Raw genomic sequence first — 18922 nt, 5'->3', positions numbered from 1 at the left:
GTGGGTAAGCGGGGCAAAAATACCCCGACCCGGGTCTCCGAAAGGGGCCCATCAGCTCGCGTGCCTAACTAAAAATTTCTGACTATTTCCAAAAATCCAAATTTTTGAGTAACAAAATTTGGGAAACAAGGGCCTGAGAACGCTTACCTGAGGCTCGAAAATCCTAGCGCCAGCCCTGACTACAGGCCAACCACTGATACTGCAAGTCTACCCAAGTTTGCCATGTCCCAATAGTAAATGAAGTCTACATGTGTTGTGAATAGCTCTCACTAAAACTTTTGAATGTGAATAATAGGAAGTGTCACACTTATGTAAAAATAGTATACACTTATGTTGATGCCTAAAACAATTATCGACCTGATTTCGTTGTTCACGAATACGCATCAAACGAACATGGCGCTGTGTGTAACTGCCAAGCAAAAATGGCGGGGAATCTCTTTCACTAGCTATTTTTGCTTGATGCCAAGGCCTAATTAGAATTAAATCACTTTCAATAATGAATAAATATTGAATCTGAACGTTAAATTGACTCTTATAAACACTCGCTTCGATACGAAAGATAAAGGATATTTTGAAATTTGAAATTGAAAACGCGTGTTCACTCGTATTAGAGATAATTCAAAAATTCTCTCTGCTCGTATTTATGGACGGTAACGTAATCCGTTAGTCATTCTGCTAACAAAGTTAATTGTCTGCAGTGGCTGAAGTACGGTGTTTCGTCTATGTTGGCTAGGTTTTTAGGCACTTTAAGTTTATTTCATATAGATGTTAGCAAAAGTGACATAATGACCAAAAGTGTGTCAATCGGGCCTATTTCATAATGAATGTTACGAGCGAAATACAAGTTGGGAGGGGAGAAGGGAAAGTATGCATTGGGGAGGGAAGGAGGTTAAAACCAACAAATAACGCCTTGTAGTGAGGAACGGAGGAACTAAGTAGCACTTAGTGAATTTTTTTATTTTTCGTCGTTATGTGCAGATGCTTTCGCCATCTACCTACGATATAAAAAAGATCCAGAAAGGCGACAATAAATAGTCTTTTATGTCGTCGATCTCGAGTCGAGCATTCATTAAACCTTTAGCATACGAAAGTACAGAGATTGTCACACTTTTGGGAATTATGCCACTTTTGATGTTAGATATTCTTATTTTCCGAGACTTTTTGTAGATGAAGTGCTTTAAAATGCTCTTGATGACTGTGATAATATGAAGCAGAGGACGAAAAAAGACTGTCTTTTTTATTATAGAAACCGAACTGTAATCGCTTATACATTTGTCAATTTGTCAAATCATAATAAGTCAAATATTTAATTAGATTTCTTAAGATAGAGAAGACAGATAAATAATTGGTGTCACGGACGACATCGAGGAAAACCAAAAAATATAACCTATTCGGGTTCTTTTCCAAATCAGGATGTAATTGACGCTTAGAGAGTCGTGGTTTCGGTGAGAGAAAATTTACCGGTTAAAGCGAGTGTTTTCAAATCAACAGTTTTTTTAAAATGATTTTTTTTTAATGTTTTATTCTCCAAAAAATGAGTCGTCGTTGTTGTTGTTGTTGTTGTGGTTGGGAACACGTAATCAACCTCACCGCAGCTAAAATAAATGATCCCAAATATATAGTTTTACAACCAACAAGATGGTGCGCAGATGGAAAGTTTTTTGCGTTTAATCACCAGTCATCATCTCCATGAACTCTGCAAAGATATTGACGATTGTACATCATGAGAGTGAAAACTACGCAGGAGTTTGGACATGTAAATTACTGGACTGGGATTTAGATTATGCGCAGCGTTGCCAGCTTCTTAAAAAATTAAATTAACGTCCTGAGGCAGATAATTATCAATAGGCCTTTCTATAAAATAAGGTACGCTTGCTGAACTCGTTTTTATGTAGCTACTTCGTCACGAAATAAGTAGAAGTTCAGTTCAGTTTATACTTAAAAACTGGGTTGAATTTACTCTTATGTCCAGGGCATTTCGTGAAACGTCATCACTACGTCAGCCGTGACATCAGAACAAGAAGGCCAATGTTACTTTATAGAAAGGCCTATTGGACGTTTACCTTTGGCCAAGCTATATTTAAGAGAAATCCAAATTTTAAATAACGCTGAAAGAATCTTGACAAAAAAACTAATATTAAAAGCTGCAGTTATAACCTGTTTAACAATAAAATTATCGTACATGATCGTACAGTTAAGCCGAATTATCCAAAGTAGCGTACTATATCGTATATCTGGCAACGCTGATTGAGCACTTGGCTCTTTAACGACAGCGTGGCCTATAGCGCCATAGCGGCCGCTATTAGTAAGATTTCCACTCGTTTGTTAAAGAGGAATGAAGCATTACACGTAACCGTATTATATCCATTTGAAAATTTTTATAGTAATGCGATAATATGTTTAAACGTATACAGTGTGTTTTTAAAAGGTTATGCAAAAAATTTAAGGAGTTAAAAGAGCGCCAGAGAGCTTCAAAGTGTGACCTACTAGCCCCTGGAAGTAGGCTGCAACAAGCGCAAAACCAAGCAGCAGGGACTTTAAATACTGTTTAAGTTTATTTTTTTACGTTGGTTACCTCGATTTGTTTATAAAGACCTTTTTCACCTATCACACCTTAATGTTCGCATTTTCCTGCTGCTTGGTTTTGCGCTTGTTGCAGCCTACTTCCAGGGGCTAGTAGGCCACACTTTGAAGTTCTTTTAACTCATTGTAGGAAAATGGGGGAAAACAGGCATACTTCTCAACTCACCCCCTACAACTCCTTCAAATTTTTGCATCACCTTTTGAAACAGCCTGTGTTAATTAATTCAAATGTAATAACCGAATACTGGAAAACATATCTAAAAATCGCCTAAACCTAAAAAGCTTAATTTTTATTACGTAATGAAATAATTTTTTTTTATCGAACGTGTTTGGTATTTGGGTGGAAATGTTTTGCGATTCTCTCGGTAGGAGCGTCGCTGGCAGCCACGCAATTGCTGATGACGATTCCAGTCCGGTAATTAGCGGTATCAGGGTGTAAGGTGACTTACCGTCGAAATCGACGGTACCACTGCCGTCAGTATCAATTTCGGCGATCATTTCGTCCAACTCGTCCTCCGTCAGTTTGTCGTCGAGCGCCCTCAAGATGTCGCGAAGGTCAGAGACGTTGATGTAACCGTTGCCCTCCTTGTCGTATAACCTGAAGGCTTCCCTCAACTCTTCTTGCATGGCTTCCGCGTCCTCCTCAACCAAGAATCGGGCCGTTAGAGCCAAGAACTCGTCGAATTCCAGCTCACCGCTCCCTGCCACAACGACAAACGAAAGGTTCGATTAAAATATGACACCTAGAACCACCTCGATATTTATCCGGTTCGATTCTCTTTGGAATGACGACGGTCCCTTACCGTCTTGATCGATTTCCTCTATTAACTCCTTCAGATCGCTTTCCTCGAATGTCTGTCCCAGGGTCCTCAGAATGGTGCCCACCATGTTGGTGCCGATGATGCCCTTCTTTTCGCGATCGAACATGTCGAAAGCCTTTCTCAACACTGCACGCGAAAGAGACAGAAACGAGAGATTAAACCAATTGCCGCGGAACCAGGGGAAAAACGCGTCAAATCAGAACCAAACCGTATCTATACTGCTAATCAGACTTGGAAATAGCGGGAGTCCTGGGGCCAATGGCTCTTTCAAAAATCAGGGGCCCTTAAAATAAATCATTCGAATTGGGGTTGCGGGCCACCTGGGGCCCCAAATTAAATCAAAATATTTCTTAAAAATTTAACGGAAATTTATGAAAAATTTGGTTTTACGCCTAGGCTGAAACGCGGTTTTCCTACCCTAGTCGAGTGCGAAATCTAACTTTAAAAGTTATCGTTTTAAAGTCAATAAATGTTTACGTAAGTAAGGTAACCAATTCTTATTCTTGTTTTTTCTCGCCCTAATTTAAAATGTTTTCCCCCATTTCACCTCCACTGGGCCACTGGCCCTCAATAAAAATAAACTTAAAGGGGTCGGGAGCCCGAAGGTCCCCCGTTAAAAATATCACTATTTCCAAGTCTGACTGCTAATGCTAATGTTATTTCGTAGAAACAAATACCTTCCCGGTGATTTTTTCCATAAACGATTGCCAAAAAAAAGTACTTTCAAGAATGACTACATTGAGACCAGGGTTGGACATAAGGATAATTTTTTAGTAGTCAGCCTGACTCCTGAGCCTCCTATCTTAATTTATTTTAGTAGTCACTAAGTGGGGGTAAAAAGGGGGTTATAAAACAAGAAGGACAGCCAACATTTTGCTTTACTCGTCAGAATTAAAATAGGAGTTAATTACCACTTGAGTTACATGATGTGATTTTTTGAAATAAAATGGGATTGATGAATGATGAATTTATGATACGCCATCATGGACTTTAGATATAATAGAGTCCATGACGCCATGTTTGCCATTATTTATTAATATTTAGGGAAATTTTTTACTAGACAAATTGACTAGTTACGGCCCATAAATTTTAATTTACATGTTTATTTTTATAGCATAAATGGATATTTATCTCTAAAAGGTGTATACTATACTTCTGGTAATATTAATCAGTGAGATAAATTTCTAAGAGCAGCCACCGATTAGATGGCGCCACTAGGTACTAGGGGAGTTATCCATAGGTTAAGCTATTTCCACCAATATGAAAACCGGTGAAGGTTCACGCTTTTTCATTGCCCAATAGAAAAGAAGGGCAAAGGCCAATAACCTTTAACCAGCTTTCCCATTGGTGGAAATAGCTTAAGCCCCATAGTACTTACGTCGTTAGTGGTGCCATCTTAAAAATGTATATCATTATACTTGACTTAAGTCTATCGAAACTCCAATAGTGGTAAACGTAAATTAATACGGTCATTCGCGAGTTTCGCGTGTTTTTATTGAACTAACTTACAGATGACATCATTTTTTAAAAGAGTAGCCCTAAGTGACGTTTATATCAATTTGGTCAAGATGGCGGCCAGGGCTAGGATAATGAGATTAGTCACGGGAAAGCAAGCTATAATCTAAAAAGGGACTCTATCTTTAAGCGTAAAAAATTGGATAAGTGCTACATTATTTTCAATTAAGGGCATTCTATTTTGTTTCGGTGTCCGTAAGCGCCCAGCTCTTAATGAAATTTAATGTTCACGACGAAGATTAAATTCGGTCGGGCGCAGTGTTTTGACTATAAAGTTAGTAGTGGGGAGTCCACGGGCGCTTTCAAATGGAATTTTAAATAAGCCCTTTTAAATTTTAACACTATCCGCATTGAGATATACTAGCTCGCGAAGAGAAATGGAAGCATCGTCCGAAGTCTCCAAGCAAACCGGTACCGTCCTCCGAAGTCGCTAAAACAAACTGGTACCTCATCCTGAGAAAGTGCTACTGAGTATATTCATTTTATATTTGCATATTAAATAAGCCTTTGATAAATATTCGGAAGCACTAAGCGCTGTTTTATTGCCTCAAAAGTGGAAAGCAATTACCTTTACCAACGGTATATACAAAAGTTTAGCAATGAATTAGGTCATAATGGCGGACCATTTTCTAGAAACATTCTATATTTCAAAATTACATTGGTTTTGAAATACACAACGATTTGAATCGAGACGCTGATACCTAAAACAATTATCGACCTGATTTCGTTGCTCACGAATACGCATCAAAAGAACATGGCGCTGTGTGTAACTGCCAAGCAACAATATCGAGGAATTTCCTTAGCTAGCTTTTTTATTGATGCCAAGCCCTAATGAAAATTAAAACGCTTTCATAACGAAAACTGACGCTTATTTCGGTATAATTATTGAATCCCGTGACGTCACAATGCCGTTACGCTATTAGAGGCGATGACGTCACGTGAAAGCTAGCTATAGTTATTTTGATTCCTAAATTGATAATATACTTGGCAATATCGAAATTTGGTACACAATTTTAAAAAAGAGTGCAATTCAGACTAATAATTACCTAATATACTTTGTTTTAATGGTTAAATTTGCTAAATCTGTTAAGGTATAAAGTAATCGAGAGACATACAAAATTAGGTGGAAAATGAAATTTGTGAAATAGGCCAAACCCCCGTAAATACGTCCGAGTCGCGTGACGCGGGTGTTCGGGGGAAAAGCCCACATTTGGGCTAATCCCTCGCCTCGTCGGGCAAAGAGCAATATGCCGAATTTGATCCCCCACAGCGTCAATAAACAGTTCGGATCTCAAAAACAATAACCGAGCGACTTAAACCCACTCGAAATTGTGAGCTCTTTCTAACGAGTTAGGAGGGTACGCGTCTTTTAATATATTTTCAGCGGCATTTTATTATCAACGGCAATCTAACGGCTGGGAAGAAATCCGTTAAAAACTGAATGATGTCACTCGGGGGAGGGCGAACGATAAAAGAACTTTTCAGGAAGTAATGGCGTTTAAAAGAAAAGCAGGGGGAAAGAACTAATAACTTTAACCGATCGAGTAAGTGCATGGCGCGCAATATAGGTGGCGTCCCGTTCGCCGTTTCGAGAGAGTGCGGTAATTTGAGGCGGAGGAAGCCAAATTTGGAGTCCGTCGGATGCTCTCCAATATAGCAGCTATCTAGCCAGCTTCCCGGCCTCGCAGACTATTTTATTTTAGATTCGAGAGACGGTGAAGAGGTTCGGGGCGACCGGGGCGACGTCTGCCTGCAACTATTGGCGTAAACACGGAGGGGGGGAAGAAGGGGTGCAATTCCACTCCTCGGCGGTGAATTTTCAAAAATAGAAAGTGTAGTGGCGCATCCGAACCTTTTCAGAGTGCCTAATAAGACCTCATCCATGGCCGGCTAACCTTACTTATTATAGAACGAGGTCCCGTTGGTTTTTGTCGTAAATTAAGTTAGCTTATATTTTTACCCACCCGTAAATAACGTTATTGTCTATATAGGTATAGTTATCACGTGACGTCATAATATTTAAGCTTCCCCCTATCGTCCTGCCTTCGAACGTGACGGATATTTCGGCCAAAATGTATCCTAGAACCTCCTTAAAATCATTAGCGTTTTAATATTCGCGCAGTTGTCGGCGTAATTAGTAGACGTAATGACCCGCGGCACTACGACGCCAGTTTTAATTGAATTACGTCTTAAATAGGTAGATGCTTTATCTCTGAAGATAGCGCCTTTAAATTATCTTTTGCCTTGTTAATCGCGTTTAAATAAATACCTCCCAATTACAATTACGTGTTAATCCAAATTCATGTCCTACACTCAAAAAAACAAAGTGGGTTTAAATTTAATTTAATATAATTTCATTTTAAGTTTCTGGTACAGTGAAGAGCTAAATATAATATTTAATGATTTTGTTAAATGTTGGTTAAAATTATTAGCAAATATTTAAGAGCGCGACGGATAATTAAAATTGAGTTTGTAGCCTCGGTTACGCGCTAAGGCCTAAGAGTGCTATGAGCCATTTTTTTTAAATATTTTAAATTATATTTTTTCAGAAAGTGAAGTTTAATTCGGTACTTCAATGTAGTTTTAGATATTTTGCCTTTTTAACTGGCCCCTTAAATAGGGCAGCCTACTTCAAAATAGGGGGCCAATTTGGGCCAGACCCCATTTGCTTACCCCCCTAGTTGAGCACATATTTTCTATTCTGGTACAATATCTGATTTTACGAGCCTTTAAATTAAATTTTAATTCGATAATTAATTTAATTTCCTCAAACCACACAGCGTGTTTTCGGAGGGGGAAAAACCACAAATAATTTAATCCATTTTTGAAAAGCACTTTATGGGCGGTTTATTCCCATAACCATCCTCGGAATTATTTTTAGGTAAAACACGATGTTGATATCGATTTTGGCGTTGCTATTTTCTCATCTAGGAAGAGGTTTGGAGCCCTAAAGGAGGACCAGATCACTTCTTAGTAAACCGAATCAAATATTCAATAGTCGGTTCTCGGATAAAAGATTTTTTTTTTTGACAATGGATGTATGGTTCGAAATATACGCTTTTGTAGTTTGCCTTTTAAAGCTATTTCAAAGCGTAATAAAGGTATTTTAAAAATGTAGAAACAGAATTTATGGGCATGTTATTAATATTAATACGATTAAATCTCGCAATTCTTAATAAAAATATATATTAGATATAGATATAATTTGGTTATTTTCGACTTACTAGCGACTTGTTCTTTTGTCAGATCGTCAGCCTGTTCAAAAAACACATTTTTAGAACTCGGTAAACGTTTAAAAAAATAGCTAATCCAAATATTAAATATTGGGAATTTATTGTTTTTAATAAAAACGTAAAATTGAACGAACCATTCTGTCCTTTCGGTGTCAACCGTTCGAGCCTAAACTGGAGTGAAAAAGTTGAGAATCCGGAGGAACACCTATTCAGAGACGGGCCCCGAGAAGACTAGGATCCAAGCAGAGGGGGAAATTTGGGAAGATCCACTTTGACTATTTGGCGGGATGGTGTGGGGGGATTCTTTTTTTGCGCCTCTGTATATTTCTCTACGCCGCCAGCAACATCCCAAAGAAAAAAAAGAGAAGAGGTACGACTTGAGGAAAGTTCAAAAAATGCACCACCGAAGCTGGCCCCCCTCTCGTCTATCCTTACGCTCCATTTTGGGAACGGGGGGTCGTCACGTGACTCTCGTGACGCAAACATGTTCCCGGATAGAAATTATTTTAGGCCAGATACGCCAAAATTGAACTTCCAAACGGCTTTCCGTACTGGGCTGAAGTATACCTTTAGCGAGGATGTTCGGTCGTTGGGTTGACTCTGATGTACATTAAGGATGTACTCGTTTGTCACTGTTGGGATTGGCTTTACTTTCTTTCGCAACTTTAGCGTTTGTTGCCGAGCCACTTTAGGCACGAGTATAGGAAGTCTTTCTCTCGGGTGCGCGCGCGAAGCTGGGATGTACGAAGAAAGGCCTAACTGTTTCCGGTTTATTTTAAGATGAGACTGTCTCGCAATCCGAAGATTCACACGCTAAACCTAAATACCTTATACTCTTTCTAAATCGAGAGAATTCGTCCAGATGGCGCCCTTAAATTAAGGCGGATCTTACCATTCCCAAAAGTTGGCCATCATAGGAAAAAGTTATCATTCTTTTGGCGTTTTTTTTACGCGAATCTTCCGCTACGTTGCGAGATTGCGCCAACTATGGAGCAATATCGAAGTAGGCCGTTGATCAGCCATACCTACAGCAACTTTTCCAGGATAAAAGTGTTTTTCTTATCGACAAACGTTTCTCCGAATTCAAATAAATGTTTTCTTTATCAATACTTAACATAAGTAATATTATAGACGCGAAAAGATATCGGTTACTGACCATCTTTTCGCCAGAGCGATTGCGTCATCGGAATTTTCGGAACAGGAAACTCGTCACTACCGTCTTTTAGTAGTTTGATAAATGCGAGCCAAAACGCGTTCAGAGGTCTCACACACCAAATCGAGTGTTTATAAAAGTCAATTTTACGCTCCGATTCGATGATTCGTCAATATCATTCCAAAGTAAGCGTTATTTTTTCAATTTAGATGCGTTTCAATTTTCAACTTTTAGGCCTTGGCTAGTCAGTTGAAAAGGGATATCAACGGAAAGTTATCAAGGGTCTTCAGAAACGTTTCAATTTTCAACGCTTAGGTCTTGGCTAATAAGTCGAAAAGGGATATCAACGGAAAGTTATCAAGGGTCTTCAGAAACGTTTCAATTTTCAACGTTTAGGCATTGGCTAGTCAGTCGAAAAGGGATATCAACGGAAATTTATCAAGCATCTTTAGAAGCGTTTCAATTTTCAACATTTTAGGCCTTGGCTAATCAGTCGAAAAAGGATATCAACGGAAATTTATCCAGCATTTTTAGAAGCGTTTCAATTTTCAACATTTTAGGCCTTGGCTAATCAGTCGAAAAAGGATATCAACGGAAATTTATCCAGCATCTTCAGAAGCGTTTCAATTTTCAACATTTTAGGCCTTGGCTAATCAGTCGAAAAAGGATATCAACGGAAATTTATCAAGCATCTTTAGAAGCGTTTTAATTTTCAACATTTTAGACCTAGGCTAATCAGTCGAAAAAGGATATCAACGGAAATTTATCAAGCATCTTTATATGGCAAAATTAATCCAAAGACTAGTAACTGGTCACGGATATTTGACTATCCTTATCCACGTAATGATTTATATGGTCTTTAGCGAATCAAAATCTCATTAAAAACATTATCGTTAGAGGAGTTTATTACGGTCACTATGGTTTTAACTTTGTCAATAAAAACCAATTGAGTAGCAACCTTTTATCATCGATAAATACAATTTATTTCGCTTCGTTAATTCGTCTTAATATCATTTCGGCGATTTGTAGATTGAATTTGGTGTGTGCGTGGGCGGGATTCGAAGTTTGTCCGATCGCCGATACGGAAAAATTTATCGACGAGAGCATCCACGGTCTTAATGAGCTCTCGGACAGCGCAAATCAGCGCCTTGGGCTAATTAGGACTGGAACGGGCAGCTTTAATTATGGTCCACTCGAAGAAAGACGACCCCCCACCCCAACAAGTTTCTTTCCGGTTTTAATTAACAAAGTTTCTAATTGCTATTTAATTGTGTCTTCTTCCGGCCTACCTTCTCTTTGACTCAAACTCCAATTTGAGTGAGGGGAAAAAAATCACGTGAAATGTCGTCTTCTCCCTGAACACTAGTGTACCGCGTGTACTGCACTTCTACAGGCGTTTGTAGACCAATAATAGACCAAAAAATACCAAATTTGGAATTCTTTTAAATGTATATTAATTACGTATAGAAGTCCCTAAATCTACCCATTTAAGTAGTACTTTTCTTAAGCCTAACAAAACGTAGATTTGTTTTAATTAGCTCTTAGGAGTTTACGCATTATGTAATTCTTAAACTGTTTATTAAAAATATAAAAATTTTAATTTTTTAATTATAGAAGTTAATACGAACCACTGATGAACTTTCATTCAATAAAATTTGAAAAACGCGAAAAGGTATAAGAGTCCATTAATAAATAAGGAAAAAAGCTAAAACCTAGATAAATTTACAAAACGTTAAACGAAACTTGGAACAAATAGGCCTTCGAGTAGTAATCGAAATAATTAATAATTAATTTTTAAATGTTAGGGTTAGCTTTTTATTTCGGTTTGTTAGTCGCAAGCATAGATATAAGAAATGTATATAAAGGTCTAGATAAATTTCGGGGCGTCTAAGCCTAACATAAAATACGAAATTGACACTTAGCAGAGCGAGCTCTCATAGCATTTTAGTACTAAGTGCTTGACCTTTCCGCAGGCCGTAGTCTTTAGACACCATCTGTTGGTGACTTTTAGTATAATTTTTAAGCAGGAGACAATGGCTCTCGCGACGATATCACGAGCTTTCTTACCGATAGATAGCGCCTTATAAGGATAGCCTGCAGAAATTACGCGTTTCTGCTAGCTGTCACCTCCGTATTCACTCCCTTTGAAATATTTTATCTAGACCTTTATGTACGTTTATTATATCTATGGTCGCAAGCCAGATATCCTACACTGATGAGCTACAAACAGGGCGAAACTCGTCTACTGTTGCAAATTCTGGCTAATTTTAATTTTTATTAATACTCGAAGACCTATTTGGTCCAAGTTTTGTTTAACGTTTTGTAATTTTTCAAAATTTAGCTTTTTTGCCCCGTTTATTGATATACTTTTATACCTTTTCGATTTGTTCAAATTAAAAAAAAATTATTAACCGTTTCATTTTAGGCGTTATTAACAAAATGCGGGATTTTAAAAATAATTGATTCACAATACGACAGTGGCGTAGACAAGGGCAGGATTTCCTTGGCCGTCCCTTTGGCTGTACTAAAATTTCACCCCCTTCTCGACACCTCTCAGGTATATTATGCAGTTTGAACCCCTCCCTCGAAGGATTTCTGGCTACGCCACTGCAATACGAATAATTTTATAACTAGTATTTCTTTGTTTAGAACTCATCTTGACTAAATGAAGATTATTGGAAAATAAATTTAACTAAATCCCCATTCATTTTTATTCGTTTTGGGCGCGTTAACCGCGATAGAAATGATATCTATTAATATTTAACGCTTTTCCATGTTTATTCGAGTTCAAAATTAAAGCTTAATACTATAAAATATTTCGACGAGGCGGCGTTCCGCTGCCGTTATCTATCCACTGATAAAAGCGCCTACTTACGAGTCCCGTTCCCTCAAACTTAATAACTCTAATCTTTGTAAACATAAATTTATCTCTTCGCTAAAGCCACCTTGATTATGTAAGCCTATTTAATACCTAGATTTATACTAAAATTCGGGGTTCCAATTTATAATAGAATTAAGGCGAAAGCCCGTTGTCCAGTTTGGTTTCGACGGTCACCTCGTTATTGGCCAAGTTCCAGAAGTCAATTTTAATAACCCGACCACGTTTAACGTCTTTTTCGCGTTGCGAGAATTCGCCCCCAGATGGAGCTCGTCGAATCGTCGTCGGCGTAATATCGAACGGCGGTGCAGCCGGGAGGAGAGCTAAAGACTGCAATCGGCAAGATTTTGTCGCATTTTAGCAAAATTCCGTTTATGGAAGGGAAGGCGCGTTAGTGTCCAGCCAACGAGGCCGAAGTTTGCGAGTGCGCGTAGCAGCATGCTGCAGCCGCGTGGTCAGCAGAGTACCGGACAACACGCCGAACGCAAAACTATTCTGGGCGAAAATGACCTCCGACTACAAGTGAGTCTGTTATAATTACTTTCCTTTTTTTGCCGCGTTCAGTGGCCGTGTTGGCACTTTCAAGCCTGATAAATACGTTATTGGAAGGTTATGTCTATATATAAACTAAGCCCGCGATACAAAACGCGTGGGGAGACTTGAAGGCCTATTGGCCGAAGTACCGGTTCAATTGAATTAATTAATGAATAAATATATTTTAGTTTCCCCAAACGTTGTTGGTCTTTTGTACCTCTTCAACGTATTTGTTCAATGTTATCTTTAGACCAACGGTGTATCTCGTTTCTTGCTTCCGTGGGCTTTAACTGTATATTAAAGAGATTAAGAACGAACTAACTACTAATAGTTTATTTTAGCTATATCGTTGTTTTGATACCCAACTTATAGGTATATTATCATTTCAAAGTCACGATGATTCTGTCTTTTAATAAATTAATTGACATCGTCCACGCGTTTTATGGTGGGAGTTTAATCTCTCTAATTTCCCGAAAACCCCCCACTAATTTAAAATGTTAACATTACACTGCCTAAGGATACTTATTTATTTATAAACCACATTTATTAAAGCAAATAGTGGAGTGGCGGTGTGTTTCGCACTTTCATCTCACAGCAAGAGGAGCTGGGTTCGAACCTATAGCTTGTGGGAGTGGGTAAGAACTCGGAACCCCTCCTTGTGGGTAGATTTTGCAAGCTATCTCCTCACTGGCTTAAGGGGTTTTCCTCCTAGCTATTCGATTTCCCTTTACATAATAGCTTATCGAGGTTAACGATAATAGTTATTATAGGGAGCTGTTGGCTAGCGTATCATAAAGGGCTTGCCACCACCCTCCTACGCATTGTAACCCGGCTGCACCTGAATTAATAGCTTAAAGGTGGTCGAGGAATTAGGCCTAAAGTGGTGCCTTAGGTATTAGCCTAGCTGATTACTTTTATGAAATATATTATGTCTTTCGGCTCTTATTATTTTTGTATTAAACTTATTTTGAAAAATCAAACGGAGGCGACTAGGTACAAGCGAATAATATTAGTGGTATTGTTGATATATTCAGGAACTGATTAACCAATAATAATCTGAGTAGGCTTAAACCTAGGGCCAAAAGGTAGGGGCCACGCTACAAGGCTAAGCCAAACTCACAAGAGCCCGCGTGGTAGTATAATCAGTCACTGGTTATATTATAGTTATAATTTTTTTATATTTCCATAATCTAATATCTAGGGTGGTTTCGGTATGCGGGTATCAAATGAGTAGATATTAGGTATAGGGTATTCTTTAGGATTATTGGGTGATTTAATTTCGTAACTATTTGTTTATTGGTCAGCCATATTCTACAGATTAAGCCACTTTTTTCAGGGCAAACTTGTAGCTGAGTGTAGACGTAGTTATAGCCTGTACAATCTACGCTCCCACGGTCACGTTTTCGAGAGGTGGCTTAAGCCCGCCTATCGAATCTCATTTTTATACACATTGAATTCCAGATTACTAATCTCCAAAGAACTTGGCGTGGAAATTCCATTTGGTATTTTCCAAATTTCGACAACACATTCCAATTCGGCGTTAAAGCTGACAAAAAAAAAGAAAAAGTAGATCATTTTTTTAGTCTTTGTTTTCCTGAACTCTATTTTTCTATTTATTGAACTCGAACCCATGCGATATACGAGAAAAACGATGTTTCACGATTTCTTGATTCTAGTCTTTTTTTCCTTTTCCGTTCAGCCAGTTTCCGTTCTAGGCCGCTATAGCTAAAAGCGTTATTGTGAAGGAAAATATATATAATATCCGCTTGTAGCAGTCTTTGAGTTCTAGCTCGTCGCGTGAAAGGAACGACGTTGACCAACTAACCGTGTAAACCTACGCGGCGTTTTCCTTTCGATGAAAGGTTTTCCGAAGGAGGCCGTCCTGATGTTCTATTTCTGGCCGAGATAAAAAGTGTTAAAAGTTGAAACAGGAATCCATAACGCTACTTGGAATGAATAACGGTTTCGATTCCCCGCCGTTGTGGCGGAACATAGTAGGCGGAGCTTATAAGCCTTTGTTTGTCACTGAATTTGACGTCATTTAAAGCGGTATAAGCGTTTTTAGCCCCTCCCACAATGTTCCGCCACAAAATACCACAGGGGATATGGGGAGATACTCATTCCAAGTAGCGTTATGGATTCCTGGTTGAAATGAATCCGTGATTTACTAGCGTCTAAAATCCTCGCGATGTTCGCTTCCTCTCGGGAATTTTGGACGCTATTCGGCGAGGCGCTCTTCGATTTTACGTTTATTTTTATTCAAATTTTTCGTAAGGTCGAATATTCCCTCCAATTCCATTCACTTAAACAGAAAGAAATTCGTTTTTGAAATCTTGAAATAATTTTTAAAATCCTAAAATCAGGAGCGATTTTTTTTTAAATTAGCTTAAAAACTGGAAGAAATCAACACAAAAACACTTTTAATTCGCAGTACAGTTTAAGTTTTTCGAAATTTAAACTTTGTTCAAGTGTCCGAACAATTTAAAAATCTGGCGAGTTGTTTTGTTTAATAATTAATTAATTATGAAATAATTAATTTACAATTTACTGATAAATATCTAAGCAGACCGTTTAATTTTTGTTTGGTAATGAACGCGCGTTGAAAGTCGTGAGAAAAACTGTTATTTTTTAGAGATCAGATATCACAAAAAATTAGCGTGCTAATTTTCAGATATTACAAAAAATCAGCGTGCTAATTTTCAGATATTACAAAAAATCAGCGTGTTAAATTTTCAGGGATCGTAAAAATTCAATGTGTTAATTTTCAGGGATCGCAAAATTCAATGTGTTAATTTTCAGGGATCGCAAAATTCAATGTGTAAATTTTCAGACATTACAAAATCAACGTGTTAATTTTCCTAAATCACAAAAATTGATGTGTTAATTTCAGACATTGCAAAAAGAACAGGATTAATAATTCTTTGATCTCAAATAAATATTTAACTAAAAACTGTTTATAACATAACATAGTGTCAATTAAGTAAATATTGAGTTTTTTAAATGCTTTTTAGATAAATGTTGTGGCTACACTACACTAGGGTACTAAATCAGCGTTTGTACACGGCAAGAAACAGCAAGTGCCCGAAATTTATATTAGGATAATTGTTATAGTGCTCTTATTAAGCTAGCTCATGTACACGGGTGATTGAACATTAGTTCAAAATTTAAATATGCAAGCTACACTTCACACATCGGTGGAAGGATTGTGCGTACTCAAATGTCCTTGACATCTTGTTTAATATTTAGCACTATCTGTAAAATCAAAGGTTTTGTAGCGCCCCTCTTTTATCAAAAACTATTCCAAGAACTTCATTGTAAACTCTTTATTGAACCAAATAAAAATTATAGCAAAAAGGAGTGAAGTTTATCAGTGACGTAACGGGAGAAGGTTTCGGAGAACCAAAACAAGAATAGATTTATCTCGGAGCCGTATATAGATCGATTTACAATTTTTAAGGGGCAGAGACCACTTTAAAGGGGTAAAATTAATCCGAGGTAATGTGGTGATGGCGTTATTTGTTAGTTTTCAGTTTTTAGTGGAGAACGGTTTTGTCGAGATTTAAAATACAAAATTATCTTCCCTGATTGGATAGTTTAAAATTGTATTATAGTGCCATCTATGTCGGAGAGTGTTAACTACTGTTAAAATTAATTGTTAATTTAAATTACAAAAATTATATATTTTTAATAAGAATTTAAAGTATTATAATTTAGTAATTAATAAATAACATTTTAAAAAAGTTTATTTTTCAGAAACTTTACAGTGTCGCCATCTACCTCAAACATTATTAAATAGGTAGGTACCTCGGGTGGATTTCGCCCCTTTTTGCATATTTCCCTGTAGGCAATATGTGAATGCGTCTATATCGAGTCGAAAACTAGATTTATTCAAGCACGCACGAAAGCCTAAACAAGGTAGACAATTGTTCGGTTATCTTAGGTAAAAGTATCAAGATAAAAGTATTCCCTTTCTGTGAACTCCCAAACGCCAAATATTCTCTTGCGTGTGGAGTCACTATCGAGGATTCGGACACTCGTCAAAATCCCGTACACTCAAACCAAGAAATATTTTAGATAATTCCGTTTTGGATCTCCGAAATTACTTTAGTCAGGTAAACGCCAGACCTCAAAGCCCAGTTTAAGTCGGTTTTGACCAATAAATTTGATAGAAACTCGCCATGAAAACGGGCCCCGGATAACCAAAAACCAGTGTGTACGTAATTGAATTGGTGGGTAAAGGTAGACTTTGAATTTGAGAGGGAGGGGTGGGTAAAGGTAGACATTTGAGTTTGTGGGGGAGGGGTGGCTAAAGGTAGACATTTGAGTTTGAGGGGGAGGTGGATAAAGGTAGACATTTGAGTTTGAGGGGGAGAAGTGGGTAAGGTAGACATTTGAATTTGAGGGGGAGGGGTGGGTAAAGGTAGACATTTGAGTTTGAGGGGGAGGTAGGTAAAGGTAGATATTTGAATTTAAGGGGGAGAAGTGGGTAAGGTAGACATTTGAGTTTGAGGGGGGGTGGGTAAAGGTAGACATTTGAGTTTGTGGGGGAGGGGTGGGTAAAGGTAGACTTTGAATTTGAGAGGGAGGGGTGGGTAAAGGTAGACATTTGAGTTTGTGGGGGAGGGGTGGCTAAAGGTAGACATTTGAGTTTGAGGGGGAGGTGGATAAAGGTAGACATTTGAGTTTGAGGGGGAGAAGTGGGTAAGGTAGACATTTGAATTTGAGGGGGAGGGGTGGGTAAAGGTAGACATTTGAGTTTGAGGGGGAGGTAGGTAAAGGTAGATATTTGAATTTAAGGGGGAGAAGTGGGTAAGGTAGACATTTGAGTTTGAGGGGGGGTGGGTAAAGGTAGACATTTGAGTTTGTGGGGGAGGGGTGGGTAAAGGTAGACTTTGAATTTGAGAGGGAGGGGTGGGTAAAGGTAGACATTTGAGTTTGTGGGGGAGGGGTGGCTAAAGGTAGACATTTGAGTTTGAGGGGGAGGTGGATAAAGGTAGACATTTGAGTTTGAGGGGGAGAAGTGGGTAAGGTAGACATTTGAATTTGAGGGGGAGGGGTGGGTAAAGGTAGACATTTGAGTTTGAGGGGGAGGTAGGTAAAGGTAGATATTTGAATTTAAGGGGGAGAAGTGGGTAAGGTAGACATTTGAGTTTGAGGGGGGGTGGGTAAAGGTAGACATTTGAGTTTGTGGGGGAGGGGTGGGTAAAGGTAGACTTTGAATTTGAGAGGGAGGGGTGGGTAAAGGTAGACATTTGAGTTTGTGGGGGAGGGGTGGCTAAAGGTAGACATTTGAGTTTGAGGGGGAGGTGGATAAAGGTAGACATTTGAGTTTGAGGGGGAGAAGTGGGTAAGGTAGACATTTGAATTTGAGGGGGAGGGGTGGGTAAAGGTAGACATTTGAGTTTGAGGGGGAGGTAGGTAAAGGTAGATATTTGAATTTAAGGGGGAGAAGTGGGTAAGGTAGACATTTGAGTTTGAGGGGGGGTGGGTAAAGGTAGACATTTGAGTTTGTGGGGGAGGGGTGGGTAAAGGTAGACTTTGAATTTGAGAGGGAGGGGTGGGTAAAGGTAGACATTTGAGTTTGTGGGGGAGGGGTGGCTAAAGGTAGACATTTGAGTTTGAGGGGGAGGTGGATAAAGGTAGACATTTGAGTTTGAGGGGGAGAAGTGGGTAAGGTAGACATTTGAATTTGAGGGGGAGGGGTGGGTAAAGGTAGACATTTGAGTTTGAGGGGGAGGTAGGTAAAGGTAGATATTTGAATTTAAGGGGGAGAAGTGGGTAAGGTAGACATTTGAGTTTGAGGGGGGGTGGGTAAAGGTAGACATTTGAATTTGAGGGGGAGGGGTGGGTAAAGGTAGACATTTCAGTTTGAGGGGGAGGTAGGTAAAGGTAGATATCTGAATTTAAGGGGGAGAAGTGGGTAAGGTAGACATTTGAGTTTGAGGGGGGGGGGTGGGTAAAGGTAGACATTTCAGTTTGAGGGGGAGGTAGGTAAAGGTAGATATTTGAATTTGAGGGGGAGAAGTGGGTAAAGGTAGACATTTGAGTATGAGGGGGAGGTGGATAAAGGTAGATATTTGAGTTTGAGGGAGAGGTGGATAAAGGTAGACATTTGAGTTTGAGGGGGAGGTGGATAAAGGTAGACATTTGAGTTTGAGGGGGAGGTGGGTAAAGGTAGACATTTGAGTTTGAGGGGGAGGTAGGT

At 38.7% G+C, this 18922-nt stretch overlaps 2 protein-coding genes across 2 annotated transcripts in view; one reads left to right on the top strand and one right to left on the bottom strand.

The window, feature by feature from the left end:
* Positions 1-1666: 1666 nt before the first annotated feature.
* Positions 1667-8442, bottom strand: LOC149925489 (troponin C). Its single transcript, XM_090159989.1, has 5 exons — positions 8287-8442; positions 8144-8174; positions 3387-3530; positions 3033-3284; positions 1667-1696 (listed from the first exon to the last, which is right to left on the bottom strand). Exons 1-5 carry the CDS (start codon positions 8287-8289, stop codon positions 1668-1670), a joined length of 459 nt encoding a protein of 152 aa, XP_090016115.1. The 5' UTR covers positions 8290-8442; the 3' UTR covers position 1667.
* A 4134-nt stretch (positions 8443-12576) lies between these two features.
* LOC149925488 (calmodulin-like) overlaps positions 12577-18922 on the top strand; it is a 30725-nt gene continuing 24379 nt past the window's right edge. The window contains exon 1 of the mRNA XM_090159832.1: positions 12577-12705. Coding sequence (XP_090015958.1) covers positions 12622-12705 — 84 coding nt within the window. The 5' untranslated portion in view covers positions 12577-12621. The remainder of the gene's footprint in view (positions 12706-18922) is intronic.

Source organism: Leiobunum rupestre, chromosome 10 (assembly GCF_980474605.1).
Source record: "Leiobunum rupestre chromosome 10, qqLeiRupe1.1.hap1, whole genome shotgun sequence".
Lineage (NCBI taxonomy): Eukaryota > Metazoa > Arthropoda > Arachnida > Opiliones > Sclerosomatidae > Leiobunum > Leiobunum rupestre.
Note: the sequence above shows the minus strand (reverse complement) of the source record. Positions and strands in the feature narration are given on the sequence as shown.

Excerpts from the sequence above, each read along its gene's own strand:
- LOC149925489 (XM_090159989.1), bottom strand. Across the intron at positions 3,285-3,386 it reads AGAGGAAATCGATCAAGACG|GGAGCGGTGAGCTGGAATTC; the intron begins GTAAGGGACCGT and ends TCGTTGTGGCAG. Across the intron at positions 1,697-3,032 it reads TGGTACCGTCGATTTCGACG|AGTTCATGGAGATGATGACT; the intron begins GTAAGTCACCTT and ends ATATCTTTGCAG.